Here is a 20,403-nt window from a genome sequence, read left to right as displayed (position 1 = left end):
CTCCAACATTGCCACACGTAAGGCAGCAGTGAGCTCAAAAAGACGGAACCGTCAATTAATAGCTTGGGTGAAAAAGAAATGTTTTGGCCCACTGCCTAAAAGCCTGTAAGATAGGAGCTGAGCGTTAACGGGGAGGGCATTCCAACGGACAGGCTGGAAAAGGCCTGGCCTGGCCCCCAATGGCCTCGGATTGCCAAATCTGGATTGGGAGATTCCTAGAGATCTTGAGGTGGAGCATAGGAAGCCGTGCTGCATTTTCTTATAGGCTTGGCAGGCTGACACCTAGGGTAAGGTGACCAGATTTTTACTCCTGTAACGCGGGGCGCACGCACGGCCGCAGGAGCACACTGCCTTTTGCGGCGCTCCCCGGTCAGGAAACCGGGGAGCTCCGCAAAAGGCAGTGCGCTCCTGCGGCTGCGTGCGCCTCCTGTGCTGCCGCACTGCCTTCTGGGGCGCTTCCCTGTTTCCCGCCCTGTCACAGAAAGCAGTGCGGCAGTGCAGGAGGCGCACGCAGCCGCAGGAGCGCACTGCCTAATCGGGACAATTTTAAAACCCTGTGGGACACGGGACACATTGCGGAAAAGCGTGAGTGTCCCGCCAAAAGCAGGATGGCTGGTCACCTTAACCTAGGGTCTCAAAATCTGGGGGAACACCGGCCAAGGTGTACCATATTTTTGACACTGTCATAGGCCTTTATTACACATTTATGTGGGTTTTTTTTCCCCAATCACTACTGTATTTAACAATAACATGTTATGTCCTTTGGAGGAGAAATTGTGAATTGCGGAATGTTAAACACTCGTCACTATCCTCGGCTTTATTCAATTTTGTTTAGAACACTCTTCCATCTTCCTCTAGTCTTGCTCGTGTGGGATTGGGAGGGGCACAAGCAGCATAGCCTCACAATCAGCATAGCCTAGGCAGGGAATTCCAACTTTGGCCCTCCAGATATTCATGGACTACAAATCCCATCAGCCCTTGCCAGTGCTGCGCTGGCAGAGGCTGATGGGATTTGTAATCCATGAACATCTGGAGGGCAAGGTTGGCTACCCCAGGCCTAAGGCGTCTCTGCATCTAAATCCCATCCAGATGAGAAGCAAAGAAAAAGATCTCCATGGGGTATAACACCATAGACTCCGCCATCCAAACCAGCAATTTTACCCAGGGAAACAGATCTCTGTAGTTTGGAGACCAGTGAAGCCCAACCCTGCTTTAGAAGTTGGCAACCTATGCTGGCCTCATCTCCACAGGTGGAGGCACAGAGAGCAGGGCTTGCGGAGAGGATCTAAACCTCTGGGCGTGTTAGCCTGTGCACGCCCTTTGACCTTCATGTACATCAGACATCGCACAACAGCTGGCACCATGAAATAGCTTCTGAAACCGACCAGTATAAGTATGAACATTGTGCCTCTCTTCTAATTTTTCCAGCCACTCCCTTGCCTATTCTCTTCCCCCAATTTAATAAAGCAGGAGTGTGGCTTTTACTCTAGAACAGGCAGAGAAGAAGTGCGTGGGAGAACCAGGCAGGCAACTCCTCCTCCCTACTTTCCTGCTGTTCAGACATCTTTGTGCTCATTTGTCAGGGCCTCTTCCTCCCCCACCCCCCACCCCGATTAAAATGTAGATCACCCAGTTCTTCTAAGGATGGATCTTTTTCTTGCAAGGCAAAAGTAATACCACAATGAAATAATTAAAAGAGAAAGCTATAGTCCTTTTTTTTGTCTCTTACCTAATTTATTCCCCACTTCCTTCCAAAGAGCACAAGGCAGCATTTGTGGTCATGTGTCCCTCATTTTTATCCTTACAACAACCCTGCAAGGTATGCTGTGAAAGAGTGAGAAGCCCAAGGTGACCCAATACACTTCATGGCAGAGAAGAGATTTGAACTCAAGTGTCCCCAGTTCTAGGCTAGCTCTCTCATTCCACTTGCTGTCTGCATAAGGACTAAGTACCGGTAACTCTAATTCTGAAAGCATAGCCAAAAACTGTAGCGTTCCTAACGTGTCTACAGCTCACATTACATTTGAAGAACCTCTTTACCTCTTGAGTTGCAGTACTGGGGTTTGCTAACCCCAGACTGACAAGTTGAGTGCAGCCCTTGGGATGCCCATTCTCTGCCCTCCCTTTCTGAAGACTTGGCATTTGCAGCAGCTATCTAAAGTAGGGTTGCCACCTCCATGTTGGGAAATTCCTGGAGACTTGGGGGTGAGCCTTAAGGAGGGTAGATTTGAAGAAGAAGAAGAAGAAGAAGAAGAAGAAGAAGAAGAAGAAGAAGAAGAGGAGGAGGAGGAGGAGGAGGAGGAGGAGGAGGAGGAGAAGAAGAAGAGTTGGATTTGTATCCCCCCTGTCTCTCCTGTAAGGAGACTCAAAGGGCCCTACAATCTCCTTTCTCTTCCCACCCGCCCCACAACAAACACCCTGTGAGGTGGGTGGAGCTGAGAGAGCTCAGATGAACTGTGACTAGCCTGAGGTCACCCAGCTGGCATGTGTTGGAGTGCACAAGCTAATCTGGTTCACCAGATAAGCCTCCACAGCTCAAGTGGCAGAGCGGGGAATCAAACCCGGTTTTCCAGATTAGAGTGCACCTGCTCTTAACCACTACACCACGCTGGCTCTGCAGTGAAGGGGAGGAATTGCAGCCAGGGATGTGCTGCCATAGAGTCCACCCTCCAAGACAGCCTTTTTTCCGGGGGAACTGATCTCTGAGGTCTGGAGATCAATGATAATTCTGGAAGAACTCCAGGTCCCACCTGTAGGTTGACAACCTTAATCCAAAGGAAGGGAAGAATTCTTGGCAACTGAGATCAGTAGTGTTATTTTGACTCGCACCGCTTTGCAAGTTGCTTGCTTGGAGGCAGGCCCCCTTCTCCTAGCTTTTAAGTTTGCTGCAATGTGTGTTTCTTCTTTTGCTAAGACGCTGGGAGTGAGAAACAACGGTCCATTTGGTGTGAGCATCGTTCCCTGGTGAGAGTCTGCAGGCATTCACGTTTGAGGCAGTTCTGTGCAATATCTTCATCATAAAGGAATATTCCGTTAAGCCCAGATGGCTCAAAATGGAAATCAATCAGCAGGGAGTAATTATGAGCAGAAAATGGTCCGCTGAAAGGGTAGTGGAAAATATATTGTGTTTGTGTAAAGCCTTTCTGTGCCGCTTTGCACCGTAAGAAAACCTCTCTAAAGTGGCTCCCTTACAAAAAATTGAAATGCACCCAAAGCATGGAAAAATCAGTGAAAAGATGAAATAGATTTTAAAAGGAGATAAAAGAAATAAACCCACAGAACAAAAGACAATAAAACAGCAGTGAGTCGATTGGATAGAAACAGATGCGCATTTGGCCATTACTGTTGGTAGTTGAGGAAGTTTTAACCAGGTGCCAGAATATTTAAAAAAATGGGTGTCTTGCAGATATGTATGGAGAGAGTTTTCCATGGAGGATATTCTCTACTGGGTCACACTGAATAATGCATATTCAATCCACTTTCACAACTGTTTTGAAAGTGCATTTGGCTATTCCGCACAGTAAAATCCAGCTGCAAAGTACATTGAAAGTGGATTGAAAGTGCATTATTCTGCATGTGCAGAAGTTGCTTGAGTTGGCTGTGACTTTATGGTACTTTTCACTTGATGGCACCACCATTCCATAGACAAGACACCTCTATTTGGAAATAAGAACATAAGAACACGCCAGCTGGATCAGACCAGAGTCCATCTAGTCCAGCTCTCTGCTACTTGCAGTGGCCCACCAGGTGCCTTTGGGAGCTCACATGCAGGATGTGAAAGCAATGGCCTTCTGCTGCTGCTGCTGCTCCTGAGCACCTGGTCTGCTGAGGCATTTGCAATCTCAGATCAAAGAGGATCAAGATTGGGAGCCATAAATCGACTTCTCCTCCATAAATCTGTCCAAGCCCCTTTTAAAGCAATCCAGGTTAGTGGCCATCACCACCTCCTGTGGCAGCATATTCCAAACACCAATCACACGTTGCGTGAAGAAGCGTTTCCTTTTATTAGTCCTAATTCTTCCCCCCAGCATTTTCAATGAATGCCCCCCTGGTTCTAGTATTGTGAGAAAGAGAGAAAATTTTCTCTCTGTCAACATTTTCTACCCCATGCATAATTTTATAGACTTCAGTCATATCCCTCCTCAGCCGTCTCCTCTCCAAACTAAAGAGTCCCAAACGCTGCAGCCTCTCCTCATAGGGAAGGTGCTCCAGTCCCTCAATCATCCTTGTTGCCCTTCTCTGCACTTTTTCTATCTCCTCAATATCCTTTTTGAGATGCGGCGACCAGAACTGAACACAGTACTCCAAGTGCGGTCGCACCACTGCTTTATATAAGGGCATGACAATCTTTGCAGTTTTATTATCAATTCCTTTCCTAATGATCCCCAGCATAGATTTTGCTGTGGCCGTGGTTGAGTGATAGAATGCATGCAGAAGTTCCAAGATTAGTTTCTTGGCATCTCCAGTTTATGGATCTTGAGTGGTAGGGCAGAGTAAGGCCCATCACTGCCTGAAGTTCTACTAGAACTGTCTAGAACTGTTCTAGACAGCTGTTATACTAATGCTAGACAGCCCAGTGGTCTGACTCAGGCAGCTTCATATGTTCTTATAGAGCTGTCTTCTCAGTTCCCCAGCGCCAGAAGGTTGGTGCCCCAAACACCTAGGGAAGAGATCCTAAAGGCCTGGTAAGTTGGTGTGGAAGAAAGAGGTCCTTCACATAGCCCGTTCCCAAAGCTGTTTTGGGCTCCATTTATCAAAGCCTTCACTGTGAATAGCCTCAACTAGCTTGAGCTTCTCAGAGCTCAAAAGCCAAGCAGGGTTAGCCCCACTTGGTACTTGGTTGGAACCAAGCCTGCTATGCAGAGAGAGGCAATGGAAAACCACCTCTGCCCATCTCATGCATTGAAAACCCCACCATATGTAGTCTGCAACTGGGCAGCACTTAATTACTATTATACTTTGAATTGTGCCTGGAAGTAGAAGATCTGAATTGACAGTCTGTTTAGTATGGTGAGAGGTACCTCAACTGAAATGTCTCAGCAGTTAACAGCCGTACTCTAAACCAATTAAAGTTGTTGAACAGTCTTCAATCCCTGGCCCACATGGACTGTGCATTACCGTAATCTAACTTGTATGTTACAAGACCAGATGGAACTACTCTTCATCCTCACATACAGGTCAGAAGTGATCCTGCAATCCAGATTGGTTCTGTACAGTGAACAGCTGGATTAATTTAAAGCTTGGCACTGTTCTTTCTTTCTTTCTTTCTTTCTTTCTTTCTTTCTTTCTTTCTTTCTTTCTTTTCCTTCCTTCCTTCCTTCCTTCCTTCCTTCCTTCCTTCCTTCCTTCCTTCCTTCCTTCCTTCCTTCCTTCCTCTTGTTCATTCTTTCTTCCATTTTCTTTTTTGTTTTATCTTCTCCCCAGTCAGACACAGAGTTCTGGGATAAGATGCAAGCAGAATGGGAAGAAATGGCTCGCAGAAACTGGATTACAGATGGCCAAGAAGCACAAGGCCAAGTTGCTGTCTCCATCAACGAGAAGGTAATGCTGGTGATGCTCTGGAGAAGGAAGGAGGGTTGTAGCCCAGTAAGCTTGACAAGAGTGAAGGGAGCTGGGAAGTTCAGTTTGTGGCCACTGGGAAATAAATGAATCAATGTCAAAATTTGACCCACATGATTATAAAGATAACCTTGAACTTTTGAGACAATATACAGTGAATTCTCTGATGTTTGAAAGCCCCTGTGGAGCACCAACCACTAATCTGGAAGCCATACCATACTGACTCTCATTGTGGATCATTTTGAAATAATATTTATCTATTTAACAATGTTTATATCCCTGCCTTTCTCTGGACTTCAGGCAGGGAACAACAATCTAAAACAGTATAGAAACAATTAAATAAACGAGAGAACATTAAATCAACAGTTGTGAAATACATTAAAACCACAGTGTATATTTTAATGTGTTAGCTGCCTCGGTGGCCGTCATGAGGGCAGAAAGAGATGATATAAATTTTGTAAAGTAAAATGTGGAAATTATTTAAAAAGTGGCCTGCAAAAAACTTCTGTTAGTTTTGTTCTGACCACAACCTGTGTGTGGGGGTGCCATCAAGTCATAGATGACTTATGGCAACCTCTTGGGATTTTCAAGACAAGAGACCTTCAGAGGAGTTTGCCATTGCTTGCCTCTGCATGGGCTGAGAGAGTTCTGAGAGAACTGTGACTGGCCCAGGTCACCTGACAGGTTTCATGTGGAGGAGTGGGGAATCAAACCTGGTTCTCCACCTCCCTTAACCACAACACCCTGCTGGCTCTCTTGACCACAGTCTAAACAGAGTGAATTCAAAGCAACGGTGATGAGGTAAAACTGGTGGAGGGATTTTCCCACCCCTTTCTCTGGTTACAAGGCCACTGTAACCCCAAACTTTGTTCTTGTAGGTTAAGAGACCCCCAGAATCAGCATAGGGGCAAAGTGGGGGGGGGGTCTAGGGCGAATAGCTAAAAATCCTCCTCTCTTCCTTTGCTGATGGAAATTATATTCCACCAGCATAACAGTAGTTACATGCAGCATAACAATGCTTTTGTTGGCAGAGGGACAACACCCTTGGATCTATTCCAGTGTCTACAGTAAAGGAATATCTTAAAATGCATGAAGCATTAAAATGCCATGCTGTGTCTCTAAAATCACAGCTGACGTATGGTTACCCCACAGGGTTTTCAAGGAAAGAAATGTTCAGGGGCAGTCTGCCATTGCATGGCTCTGTGCAGCGGCCCTGGACTTCCTTGGTGGTCTCTTATCCAAATACTAACCCAGATTGACCCCGCACAACTTCCACGATCTGACGACACCAGGTTAGCCCCTAGGCCATTCAAGTCTGAGATTCTGTCCAAAATAGCCATCACAATTAAAAATAATCATAATGTCCTGTGTCCGTGCACATGGCAAACGAAGAGGAAGTCTTGCACCTTTGGAGGTGATGATGAAGATGCTTAGGTTGGTTCACCATCTCTGGAGCTGCTTCTCACTGTCCAATATCTGTTCCAGGGCTATTATTTTCATACTGAAAACCCCTTCAAAGACTGGCCGGGCGCTTTTGAAGAAGGTCTGAAAAAGCTGAAAGAAGGGGATCTGCCACTCACCATTTTGTATCTGGAGGCGGCCATTTTGCAAGACCCTCATGACTCCGAGGTATCCTTGCTTGTTGTCTTCTGGAACAAGAAGAGCACAGGTGTCAAACTCGCAGCCCTCCAGATGTTATGGACTACAGTTCCCATCATCCCCTGCCAGCATGGTGCTGGCAGGGGATGATGGGAACTGTAGTCCATAACATCTGGAGGGCTGTGAGTTTGACACCTATGAAGAAGTGGCTTGATGGAGCTTGTGGGCCTATGTATAGAAAACAGTGAAGGGTCAGCACCTTGGTTGGGATCCAAAAGTGCATTTCTGCGGATAGAAGTTTTCCACCCATGGAAATTGACTTTCTCATCTCTACCCTACACTGCAGCCCCAAATGCTGCCCTAATGTTGTCCCTGGGGGGTTTCCCGTACCCCTTGAGTAAAATTTGGAGAGGGGACTTTGGATGGCAGGAGGAGGAAGGAAATGTACCTGGACCTGCGGGCAGATATGCTTCTGACCACGGAAACGCTTTGTGGGATGCAAGCTCTTGGGCACTGGGCTTGATGGAGTGGCCATTAGACACTGTCAAGCCAAAGGGAAATTTAACCCTATGGGGAAAGGAAGGTTTCATCAATACACACAACTAGAGATGCCAGCCTCCAGGTGGAGCTGGGGGATCCCCTGGAATTATAGCTGATCTCCAGGATACATAGATCAGTTCCCCTTGAGAAAATGGATGTTTTGGAGAATGGGCGTTGGACTCCACTGAGGTCCTTTTTCTTCCCAGGCCCCATCCCCAAATCGCCAGGAGTTTCCCAACCTGGATCTGACAACCCTATCTCCCATCCCTTGCCAGTAGTTAGAGGCAAGGACGTAGGTAAGGGTGGGTTCTCGGGTTCACCCCCCCATTACATGTCCGAAGCTCCGCCCCTCCCCCCGTTTGTGGGTTTTTTGTATTTTTTAACATTTTTCAGTTTTTGGCCTGCAGGAGGCGCAGTTTTTAGGCTAGCAGCACCAAAAATTTCAGATATTTTTCAGGAGACGCTCCTGATGATACCACCCAGCTTTGGTGAGGTTTGGTTCAGGGGGTCCAAAGTTATGGACTCCCAAAGGGGGTGCCCCATCCCCCATTGTTTCCAATGGGAGCTAATAGAAGATGGGTCCATAACTTTGGACCCCCTGAACCAAACTTCACCAAATCTGGGTGGTATCATCGGGAGAGTCTCTTACTGATACCACACCCTTAGATGGGACTTGGCCACCCTAGATACAACAATATTAACCCAACTGATATATTTGTTGCAGGCCTGGCAGTATCTTGGTATAACCCAAGCTGAGAACGAAAATGAGCAAGGAGCTATTGTTGCCCTCCAGAGGTAGGTGGTGGTAATTGCAGGGATCAGTCCGCTCTTGGTTGCCACGTTGATCCCAAAGAAAAGTTATCAGAGATTCTTCAGCTATGTTGCTTTTGAGAACAGACAGCGGAAAAGAGTTTAGACCTGCCGTCATAAAGGCATGTCTCTAAGAAGGAGAAGTAGCCCTTGGGGTCTCCACCAACTCTATGATTCTATGATTCTACTCTATGATTCTGTGAGAGTCAAGGGGAGACAAATTAGATCAGGGGTCTTCAAACTATGGCCCTCCAGATGTTCATAGACTACAGTTCCCATGAGCCCTACCACTTGGCCATGCCGGCAGGGGCTGATGGGAATTGTAGTCCATGAACATCTGGAGGGTCATAGTTTGAAGACCCCTGAATTAGATAGATTGGAGTTATGATTAACATGCGTACCTAGAAACTGAGGAGACAAGGTTTTTGGATCAGATGGAAATGGAGCTGCTGTTCCATGATCTCGTATTCTCTGTGTTGAGTCAACAGAGGCGTGCAAATACCAGCGAAGAGCTGTGCAAATAAAAGGTCTGTTTGTCATGTGTGGCGCTCTTCCGCTTTCGAAACGTTTATCTCTTCATTAGAAGCGCGACTTAATTGAGCTGAACTCATCCTGACAGCTGCATGCTAAACACATGGAGATCTTTGCTGCCGTTGCTATCGGCAGGAAAACATCACGGGGGCCTTAGAGTCCATCAGGATTTTCAGGGTAGAAGAAGACTTTATTTACAGTCAATGACCAAATATTGGATTTTCAGGGTATGAACTTTCAAGAGCCAGAGAGGATGAAAAGGGTTTTACTCCCAAAAGCTCATACTCTGAAAATATTATCGGTCTCTAAGATATTTCTTGACTCGAATTTAGGGATCCTTTATAACAGTGGTTCTCAACCTATGGGTCGCGACCCCTCTGGGGGTCGAATGACCCTTTTGCAGGGGTCGCCTAAGACTCTCTGCATCAGTGTTCTCCATCTGTAAAATGGATAAATGTTAGGGTTGGGGGTCACCACAACATGAGGAACTATATTAAAGGGTTGCAGCATTAGGAAGGTTGAGAACCACTGCTTTATGACATCATTGGGAGCTCCATGATGGAAAGATGTCAGGCTACAAATGTGGGAAATGTGTGTGTCAAAAACCGACAGCTTGTGGCAACTCCAGCAAGGGGGTTTCAAGGCAAGTGAGAAGGAAAGCTAGTTTGCTATTGCCTTCCTCTGCAGAACTTTCCTTGACGATCTTCCTTCCATGAACTGACCCTGCTTAGCTCTGAGATCTGATGAGTTCAGGCTATACCATTCCACCTTCCCTCCCAATGAGGAAAATAAATTAAGGATAAGCTCCTCTGTACTGTCTTTGGGAGGGAAGATGGCGTGTTATAGCCTGATCTCAAAAGCTACTTGGTCAGTGCATGTACATTTTAGCAATCGTTTGCAGCCAGACTTTCCAGGATTGTTAAACAATTACCAATATGCATTATCCCGCAGATGGGTCTTCCACATTCTCTTTTTCTTCATCTCAAAGTGCCTGTTTCTTGGGGGGGGGGGGGGGGGTTTAAAGCTCTGCATGTGTTTTGCTCCCTCTAGTGGTCAATTCAACATCACACTCATTTTTGTGAAGAGAACCTGCTGCATGGATCTGCAGGGCAATAAGCTAGATTTAATCATCTGCTATATTGAGTTGACCACTAGAGGGAGTAAAACTCATCTGGAACTTTAAAAAAACTTGAAGAATCAGGAAAAAGAGGATGATGTGTGAAAGCAGCCACGGTTCCCACCTTTGAGAGCCAGGCTGAGTCAATGAATATATCTCCTTGGACCCATTAATAAAGTTTTCTCCTCTGCTCTGCTCAGGTGCTTAGAGCTTCAGCCAAACAACTTAAAAGCTCTCATGGCCTTGGCAGTGAGCTTCACCAACACTGGTCACCAACAGGAAGCCTATGAGGCGCTACGGAACTGGATCAAGCAGAACCCCAGGTACAAGTACTTGACCAGGAGCAAGAAAGGCTCACCAGCGCTCACCAGGAGGATGTCCAAGACAGCAGAGGAAAGGTAAGAGCCACGTCAAGCGCATTTTGAGAACTGGGGCTATGGACTGCATGGTGGGAGTGAGGTTGCCAACTCCAGACTAGGAAATACCCGGAGATGTTGGCATGGTGGAGCCTGAGGTTGCAGTTTGGGGAAGGGAGGAACTTTAGCGGGGTATAATACCATAGAGTCCACCCTCCAAAGCAGCCATTTTCTCCCACTGAACTGATCTCTGTCTCTTGGAGAACAGCTGTTAATCCCACAAGATCTCCAGCTACTACCTGGAGGTTGGCAACCCTCTTTCTCTCTGGACCCTTTATGGCAGATTATATACAAAGTGCTGGGACCATCCGGTGTAGCTTTCTGAAGGGTTCACAAGACGTATTTCATGTGCATTGTGCGCATGTCTTTGCAACTGACCTTAAACACATGTGTAGCAGCAAGCTGCACACAGATGAATCTTCAAATCTTGCCTCTCTTCTTAAAAAGTAACTAACTTTTAAAAAGTAACTAAGCCTCACCCTGCCTGTTATCTTATCATGTACGCCTTATCTGCCTTGGCAGTCCTTGCTCAGGCAGAAAGATGGGATATACATTTTATAAATAATAATAAAATCATAAACAGAAAAGTTAGTTACTTAGTTACTTTTTAAAGGAGTCTTGTATATTGGTGTGTGTATTGGGGGAGGGGTAAATGCACGTGGTACTTTTCACTCCCCACAATCACCCAGCAGCTGCAAAATTGCTTTGCATGGGAGGTATATTTGTGATGTTATGGTAGGCTGACCAGACGTCCCATTTTTGGCGGGACAGTCCCGCCTTAAAACAATTTGTCCCGCGTCCCGTGGGTTTTTTCAATTCCCCCAATTTTTGGAAGGCTGCCGCTCTGCCTTCTGGGGCGCAAGGCAGTGCAGCAGCCTCCCCCGCGCGCGGCTGCAGGAGCACATGGCCTTCTGGGGCGCTCCTGTTTCCCGCCCTGTCACAGGGCAGGAAATGGGAGCGCCCCAGAAGTCAGTGCGCTCCTGTGGCCGCATGCACATGCACACGTGGCCGCAGGAGCATGGCCTTCTGGGGTGCTCCTGTTTCCCGCCGTGTCACAGGGTGGGAAATGGGAGCGCCCCAGAAGGCAGTGCACTCCTGTGGTTATGCGCCCATGCGCGCGTGTGCGCGTGGCTGCCTGTCCCGGTTCACAAAGGTGACCATCTGGTCACCTTATGTTATGGGAGCAAGCAAATAGATGCTCACTACCGCTGACATGACCCTGGTCCAACCTGAAACCCCAAACACACGCAGGACTGGTTGTCACACTTCACTTCCTGGACAAAACATGGCAACTTTTGTTTTGAAGGTAGCAGCAACTCTTTCAGAGGGGCAGAGCTGGTGTGGGAGTGGTAGTTTCCATTGTTACCTAGCTTAACAGTTAGAATATATTTTTAAAGTAGCAATGGGGAAGTAACTCAGCTTGACAGTGCGAGAGGCAGGCTAGGTGGGATCTTTTAGACGGCTATACCAGAAACGGCTTTTGAAATGTTCTACAGAGTTATTATAGTTATAGTTAAATATTTTTAAAAGTTGCAAAACAATCATACAGTGAGACGTTAAGAAGCATACACACAGTTCCTAAGTGATATAAGCAGGGAGGAAAAATAGGTTTGGGTGATAGATTGGGAAGGGGAGCAACGGGGACCATATGTTACCTAAGTTCAGCTGAAGAAGTCTTGAAGAAGGCAAGGATTCCTATGCCAGCATGGCGAGTGGGAGCCAGCAGCAGCTGGAGCCAGCCTGGAGAGCCAGCTTGGAGAGCCAGCATTGAGAGCCTGGAGAGCTTGGAGAGCCAGCATTGAGAACGTGGAACTTGGGGTGCACTGTATTTTTATACCCCTTAGCATAGTTTGGGGTGGGAGTAAGTAAGTTTCTATTCCTGGATTTTTAAGTAAGTTTCTATTCCTGGATTTTCTGGGTTTCCATGCTGGGATTGCTGGGTTGAGCTAATCAATGGCTCAGCTATTGTTTCTAAGTCCCAGGATAATAGAGCCAATTGTTTCTTGATTGGAGTTTCTGCCCAGGTATTCAAATTTGGCTGAGGCGTTTGTCATTAGGAAAGGATCTATTGTCAAGGAGATAGTATCTAGAAGGCAGAGGACATGCAAAGTCTGGTATCAGGGAGTTCTCCAGGTTCTTTGTGTTAGCGAACTTCTTTGGCGGGGTGTGGTAATCAAGATGCAATCGATGACACTTCCAGCCTTCGTTATCTGGAATAACTCAATCAATGTTTTAATTCTGCCAGCAGGCATTTCTGCACTTGGTCTGTTTTTGGTTTGGACTTCTGCTACACACACACAAATATGAGAGTTGGCATCTGCCAGTACATATTGCAGGAATAATAATATAAAATCCATATTTCAGTAAAGCGGGGTATGAAGGGTAGGGCAACACCATCTTTACCCCATGTTGTGGTGATTTTGCCCACTAGTTCATTGCTGGAAGAAGTGAAGGAACTGTACCTGGAGGCAGCCCACCAGAATGGCGAGATGATAGACGCCGACTTACAGACCGGCCTCGGAGTGCTCTTCCATTTGAGCGGGGAGTTTAACAGAGCCATAGACGCTTTCAGTGCTGCCCTGACTGTTCGGCCAGAGGTGCGTTTTATGCTTTTTCTGGAAAAGTTTCACCCATTGCTGCTCTATTCCCATTCCTTGTAATGGTGGCCAGCCTTCGTGAGCTCTCACATCACCCATTGACCCTTTAATGCCTGAAAAAGCAATGTCAATTGCCAGAGTGTCTCAGTTTCAGGCAAATTTATTCTCACCCCGCATTTGGCTTGCCTGCTGATGACAGAAATCAGTTTTATAGGATGTTCTCTACCACTGTAAGTCACTGTTCCGTCCCAATTAAAGGAGGGGGCTGTTGCTTTGTGTGTGGCGTGTGTGTCTGTGTGTGTGGAGTGGCCATTAGTTTGAACAGACAGGCTAACAAATTTAAAAAGTTGACTCGTAGGAAAATTGCACCAATACTAGAAGACTGTCATTGTGTTGTTAGGATTATTCATTGTGGAACCGTCTAGGTGCCACCCTAGCAAACGGAGATCGGAGTGAGGAAGCTGTGGAGGCCTATACGAGAGCTTTGGAAATTCAGCCTGGCTTCATCAGGTCCAGGTACAATTTAGGAATCAGCTGCATCAACCTGGGAGCCTACAGGTAAGGCTGTGGGGGGGCGGGGGGTGGACCTGGTGCTCCACTACAGTGGAACCTCGGTTTTCGCCGATAATCCATCCGGCGATTGTCAGCAAAAACCGAAACCGGCTAATTCCGAGGCGCATGCGCAAACAGCGTAGCAAATTGCGTTAATTTTTCACAAAAGTTGCCTCGGATGTTGAAATCTCGAAATCCAAAGCGCCCGGCGAGAACCGAGACGTTCTAACAGGCAACTGGCGAACACCGAAATCGGCGAATTCTGAAGGTGTTAATTTCCGAGGTTCCACTGCATTTTATTGTGCTGTCATGTGACTGAGAGAAAAAAATTGGAGGGAGGTGTGGATAGAAGAAGGCTTGCTTGGCAAGGGTTGGGCCCACCAAGTTTGGGAACTGTTTTTTTTTAATCTCCATGGGGAGATAAAAAAGGGTGTACTTGGAGAACACCACTGGGGGAGTGGTGATTTTCCTGTATTTATGATTTTCCTGTATTTATTTTTAGTGACTTTTTTTTTAAGTTTAGCTATTGAAGTTGCTTTAAGTGGGAGGAGAATGGTGTGTGTTAACCCTTCCCTCCTCCTCTGAATCACTACATTCAAACTTCTTGATTTGTATTAGTGGCGTAGCTAGGGGTACGGGGGCAGGGGGAGTCTAGATCCCCAGCCACCACTCCCTAAGGCCGTGGTGGACTACAATTCCCATCAGCCCCTGCCAGCATGGCTAATTGGCCATGCTGGCGGGGGCTGATGGGAATTGTAGTCCATAACATCTGGAGTGCCAAAGGTTCACCACCACTGCCCTAAGGTAATGTGGGGGGTGCATTGCAGGGCCGGTGCCCCTCACAGCTGACCCCCGTCCTGAACTCCACGCGGAGTTTGGGAGTGGGGCACAGTTGTGGGGGGGCGGTGCCCAGAACCCCTGGCATGATATTGCAGAGCTACACCCTTGTAGTGATAACAGCCTGTCATTGCCATGTACTTATATCCAACGGAGCATTTCTACAGGTGGCAGGATTTCCGTCCACAGAGCAGGACTTCCTTCTCTCTCCCTTTGTGGTATAGCCCCCTCCTGCTGAAATGTCAATCCTGTTTTTCAGCAGCAGGAGGGAAAGGGCGTCACATTCCGCAGATGAAAATCTCACCGTCAGAAAGGCTCCATTGGATCCAAGCCAAGATCATGTTGCCAACACAACAGCTTTATATTATACAGATGGGCATTAAGCGCAGACCTGCAAGAGACACAAGTGAGAGAAACAATTACAATACACTACAGGCTACATGAATTCTTCTCTATCACACACCCCCGTCCGCTCTCTCTTGAGAAACCTATTCTCTGTCTCCAGCACAAGAGGTAGTCCAAGTGTCCGTTGGGAAAGAGAGCTGTCATCAACTTGAAATGCATCAGGTCATAATCGGGGATTATGAGGAAAAGCAGATTTACAGGCAGTTGTCTATAAACAGATTATGGAAAGACTGAATATTTGTAAGCAGCTGGGTGACATTTTCAAGTGGACGGCCATATGTGAGAAGATTCGGGAAAGCAATATAGACAATATAGAAAAGCCCTTCGGGGGTGGACGGTATATTAGATTTAAATAATAAATAAATAAATACATAAATAAAAAGTAAGCAAATAAATAAAAGGGGACTAGACAGATTTCTTCAAATGAACTGTCCCCATCAAGTATGAGTCGGTTTCAAATGGAGTTTAAATGCTATTTAGATTGTTCTTAAAATGGATTTTATTGTTTTAGAAAATGTTGGTAGTCCCCTGAGCCTGGAAAGGATGGCATATAAAATTAATGAAATAAAATAAATAGATTCATGAAGGAAAGGTCCATCTATTGTTGCAGGCTAAAGAGAACCTCCATAGTCAGAGGCAGTCAGCCTTTGAATCCCTGTGGTAGAATCATAGAGTTGGAAGAGACCCCAAAGACCATCAAGTCCAACCCCCTGCAATGCAGGAACACACAATCAAAGCACTCCTGTCAGATGGCCATCCAGTCTCTCTTTTGCAACCTCCAAAGAAGGAGACTCCACTACACTTCGAGGTAGTGCATTCCACTGGTGAACAGTCCTTACTGTCAGGAAGTTTTTTTTCTGATGTTTAGGTGGAATCTCTTTTCCCGCACCTTGAACCCATTACTCCTGGTCCTTGTCTCTGGAGCCGCAGAAAACAAGCTTCCTCCCTCACCAACACGACATCCCTTCAAATATCTAAACATGGCTATCATGTCACCTCTTAGCCTTCTCATCTCCAGCTCCCTAAGACTCTCCTCGTAGGGCATGGATTCTAGACCTTTCACCATTTTGGTTGCTCTCCTCTGGACCCATAGTAGGAGACAACCTCAATGGAAGGACTTGGACCATGTGCCTTATTAGATGTCTCAGGCATCTTTTTTACCACTGAGTGAAAGAAGATGGTGGGCTAGAGGAACCGCTGGTCTGATCCAGTAGGGCACCTCGAATGTCCCTGAGAGACAGTAATCAGAATCACATGTTACTGACTGTCACTTGGGATCCTAATCTTGCAGAAAAGTCGACCTTCTGTTTTTGATGTGTATCTTTCCCTCTTCTACGTTACAGAGAAGCCGTCAGCAATTTTCTCACAGCCCTCAATTTGCAACGAAAGAGCCAAAATCAGCAGCAAGTTTCCCACCCTGCAATTTCAGGTAATATCTGGTCAGCTTTGCGAATTGCTTTATCGATGATGGACCAGCCAGAACTTTTTCAAGCGGCTAATGTGGGCGACCTGGATGTTTTACTAAGAGCTTTCAGCATCGATCCCTAGCAGACATGCAACCAAGCCGTCCGAAAATCAAAAAACTATTTAAATACGTACAGTAACATAAATGTCCTTCGATTTCCGATTTGAACAAAAGACGGACGCACAGACGTTCTCCAGCGGAAGAGAGTTCTGCGGGATTTCACCAGGTCTCCAGACAGGAAGTTAAAAAAGCACAACATTTTGTAAATACCACCTTGCTCAAATTTTCACGGGGGAGTCAAGTGAACGAGCGCTATCGTGACATTGGCGGGACTCAGCGGAAACATTACTGGAATAAACTGCGTTCCCTGTAACATGTACCTGTACAAAGAAAATATATCTCTTAAAAAAATCATGCTATATCTTCAGAGGAACACCCAAGAATGTGTTTAGGTAATACCTTGTACAGTTCCATAGGATATGCAGTTTTGGAAATGTATGTCTGCAGTTGAGGGATGCCAACTTCTCTCTTCCAGATCCTTTCCCCACAGTTACGATAGTCGATGTATGTTCACTGCATTGCGCCCCTTCCCGTCAATGGTTGTTAAGCCCCCAGGGCTTAAAAATAACCTCGCTCGGTTTTCTTTCTTCTGTCGTCTGACCTCGTGAAGCCTTCCGTGGGGGAAATCTCAAATGCCTGGAGAATTTTGTCGGTCGAATGACATTTTTGTCGAGCAGTTGTGGCGCAGGCTTAGACAGCAGTTTGTGCTAGTGATTGGGGTCTGTAGGAGTAGGGCTGGCCCTAACAGGTTGCACCCTTTTCTGCTTTTTGGAATCCCCACTTTATCTCTCCAAACCCTCCGTACCTTTGAACGAGAGCCTGCTGCTTCTTGTTAGTAATCAGCAATTCGTTTTTGACTGTTCCAGAAGAACGCTGCTATGGGAGCGATTCGGTATTGCCGGGCAATGCCATCATGTATGTGTGGTCACTTCTACACTGACCCTTTAGAGCGGTTAGGGAGTGGCTCCTTCCCAGAGGGGCACACCTCTGACCACAGGCACTGAGGCAGCTGGAATGCCAACTTGGGCACCAACTGGCTGGATTCTGCCCCAGGTGCCCATTCTGCTTCCTGAAGGCCTGTTTTGAGCAGAGCTCACAATAGAACTAGGATCTGCAAACGTAATGCACTTTAATGTAGCTTTCTTGATTTTATTTTTTGGTAGGGGTGGGAGCAGACCCACTCTTTTTGCACTTTGGCTTTAGGAACAAAAGGTACAGATGCAGCTGCGTTGACATCAAGGACCTTTTGATCCAAAGCGGGGCTTCCTCCTAGCTGAGACAGTTTGACAATGCAAAGACTGATCATCAGCTCTTGGCTTGGGATGGTGAAGGTATTGATGTGAAGTAGCAAAAGGGGACGTACATCAGACTGGGAAAGGACAAAGGTCTGTCCCTGCAGTCTCTGGCAAGGCACCGGAAGCAGAATTTACCAAAAAGCATTCCAGATCGAAACTGGATTGCAACATCCATTCTCTTAGGAGCTTGGATGCGAAGGACGCTCAGTCCTTTGGGACTCAAAACACCGACTCGAGAGTTCACCCCCCCCCTCCCACCCCAGACGTTCTCTTGTGCAAGCCCTGTTGAAACAAAAAGGACCAAGCACAGGCATGATACTCTGCTCCTTTCAACAGGGTCTACACAAGAGCTCCCACCAGCCCCCAGTGAACAAGTGCCTCAACTAAAACTCCTTTAAATATTGTTGATTTCAGGGGGAGTGTATAAAACTGGGATACTGGTGAGATTTTTAGCTGAAGTTTGATGGTTCCATGGAATATCATTCTTTAAGAATTTGGGGGGCAAGGCTAATAAAACTGGCCGGGTGGGTGGGTCTCCTCCATCCAAGCTGGATGGTTAAAAAAAATTAAAATAAACAGGGATCTTGTAGCACTTTAACAAACAAAAAATATCCAGTCTAACTTTTCATGGATATCTTCAGATGCAACAAGCATATTCTCATTGTGCTGTTCTTTTAGACAGGAAATATTTTCTTTAAATGTTCTTGAGAATCTCATTTTACATTGTCTATATTTTTTCATTTTCCTAAAGTGTTGATCATGAACAGAAGTACTTGGATAAAAATGAAAAGTAGCAAACTGTGCTCTATAAACACAGGGCTTTGTTGGCAGATTTTGAACCATGGCTTGCTCATTTTTGGCAGGGCATTGTAGTAATATTCGTTGGCACTGCAAATGGGAGGACTGGTCAACCAAAACAGAGAACATTCCCTAAAGTTAATTTCTTTGTAGCAATCCCTCCAAAATTGCATCCAAAAAATGTTGGCTTGTGGCAAAAGCTTTCAATAAAATCAACCTTTACTTGGTGATTTCCCTCTAAACTCGAGGCAATGTAGGAATTGCAAGAGACCAAAAGTTCACGTTGGCAGCAGTGACCGTCTGCAGCAGCGGTTAGCCCAAGACCCCTCCAGGAAGTTGTACAAGCTGGGCACAAAGGGCACATCCCACCACTGATAGTCATTCCCAAGCAACAGGAGCTGAGATATACTGCTTCTAAAAATGGAAGTTCCATAGACATGGATTGGCCTATCAATGGCTCATTCTGCACATACAGAATAATGCACTTTCAAACTGCTTTCAATACTCTTTGAAGCTGTGCGGAATGGCAAAATCCACTTGCAAACAGTTGCGTGTGCGGAAGGGGCCATAGAGATCATCTTCTGCTATGCCCAAGGCAGAGCTCGGAGGCCACTGAATTCCAGAAAAAGCAGGTGCTGGGGAGTAATAGACACCTTCCACAGCCAGCAATAAAACTCATGCACAAACATGCTATCTTGCTGCTTCCTTTCTCCCTGCAACCTGCAATGCTCTCAGGGCATAGCTAGAGGGAAAGCATATGCTGTTTTTTATGAGGTTGTCAGACACATTTGCTGATTCTTGAGTTGCCCACAAAGATGTCAGGTCTGAGACTGAAGTCAATAAGTAGACTCTGGATGTTTGATCAGAAGTCTTTATTGATAATAGTGTCTGACTTTCAGAAAACCAGTTCTGTTAGACTACGAAATTATAGTTGCCTTTATCCCCTCAGAGTTCCCACCGTAAGCCCCCCCTCCCTATTTCCCTTGGAATGTGAGAATAACAGGAGGCACTATTCTGCTGTGCTTTCCTTTTTTATTATTTCCTGGCTTACATCTGCATAATCACGCAGGCGCAAAGGGTCTTATCGTGGTATCGTGAGACATCAGCATGGCTGTGGGGGTTCATTTGTGCATGCCTGCATAGCTACGCATCGGTGGGAGGTAAATAAAAAAAATAGATGTGCCTCCATGCGAAGGTGCAACAACAACCTGCATTTCCATGGGCTCCAATCGCCGCCTGCACGGATGCACGTGAATGCAAAAACAGGAAAGCGGGTGACTTTATCCCGACTGTAACCCGCTATACATTTGCTGTGCGGAAAGGGCCTTAGATACGCCAGAGCTGCCATCTTCCAATTTTCTACCTTCCAGAATTTTTCCCCACGTTGACTTGTCTGCCAAGAGTTTCCTGCGTACCTGCTGTTGACACTCTCCCACCCGCACAACGCATTCAGAAAGATTCTGAGATTTGAAGTGGCTGCATACCTAAGGTGACCAGATTGTCACCTTTGTAAATTGGGACCCGGGTGGGCAGCCGCGTGTGCGGGAGCCTGCCACACTGCCTTCTGGGGCGCTTCCCTTTTTTCCGCCCTGTGACAGGGCAGGAAAAGGGGAGCGCCCCAGAAGGCAGTGCGACAGCCTTCCAAAAATTGGGGCGGTTCAAAAAACCCATGGGACGTGGGACAATTTGGTTTAAGGTGGGACTGTCCCACCAAAAGCGGAACGTCTGGTCACCTTATGCATACCTAGCCACACCATTGGTCCGTCCAACGTTGTCTACTCTGATTGGCAACCGTTCTCCAGGCTTTCGTGCTAGGGGTGAA

The 20,403-nt window shown here is 46.6% G+C and overlaps 1 protein-coding gene across 2 annotated transcripts in view; it reads left to right on the top strand.

Annotated features, from left to right (window-relative positions):
* The window catches only part of PEX5L (peroxisomal biogenesis factor 5 like), a 253,619-nt gene extending 234,997 nt beyond the window's left edge, over window positions 1-18,622 (top strand). For both annotated transcript variants that reach the window (XM_048506805.1, XM_048506804.1), the window contains exons 8-14: window positions 5,425-5,541; window positions 7,045-7,188; window positions 8,423-8,493; window positions 10,357-10,554; window positions 13,004-13,169; window positions 13,570-13,727; window positions 16,307-18,622. In XM_048506805.1, coding sequence (XP_048362762.1) covers window positions 5,425-5,541; window positions 7,045-7,188; window positions 8,423-8,493; window positions 10,357-10,554; window positions 13,004-13,169; window positions 13,570-13,727; window positions 16,307-16,511 — 1,059 coding nt within the window. In that variant the 3' untranslated portion in view covers window positions 16,512-18,622. The remainder of the gene's footprint in view (window positions 1-5,424; window positions 5,542-7,044; window positions 7,189-8,422; window positions 8,494-10,356; window positions 10,555-13,003; window positions 13,170-13,569; window positions 13,728-16,306) is intronic.
* Window positions 18,623-20,403: the final 1,781 nt, after the last annotated feature.

Source organism: Sphaerodactylus townsendi, linkage group LG08 (assembly GCF_021028975.2).
Source record: "Sphaerodactylus townsendi isolate TG3544 linkage group LG08, MPM_Stown_v2.3, whole genome shotgun sequence".
NCBI classification, from domain to species: Eukaryota; Metazoa; Chordata; class Lepidosauria; order Squamata; family Sphaerodactylidae; genus Sphaerodactylus; species Sphaerodactylus townsendi.
Note: the sequence above shows the minus strand (reverse complement) of the source record. Positions and strands in the feature narration are given on the sequence as shown.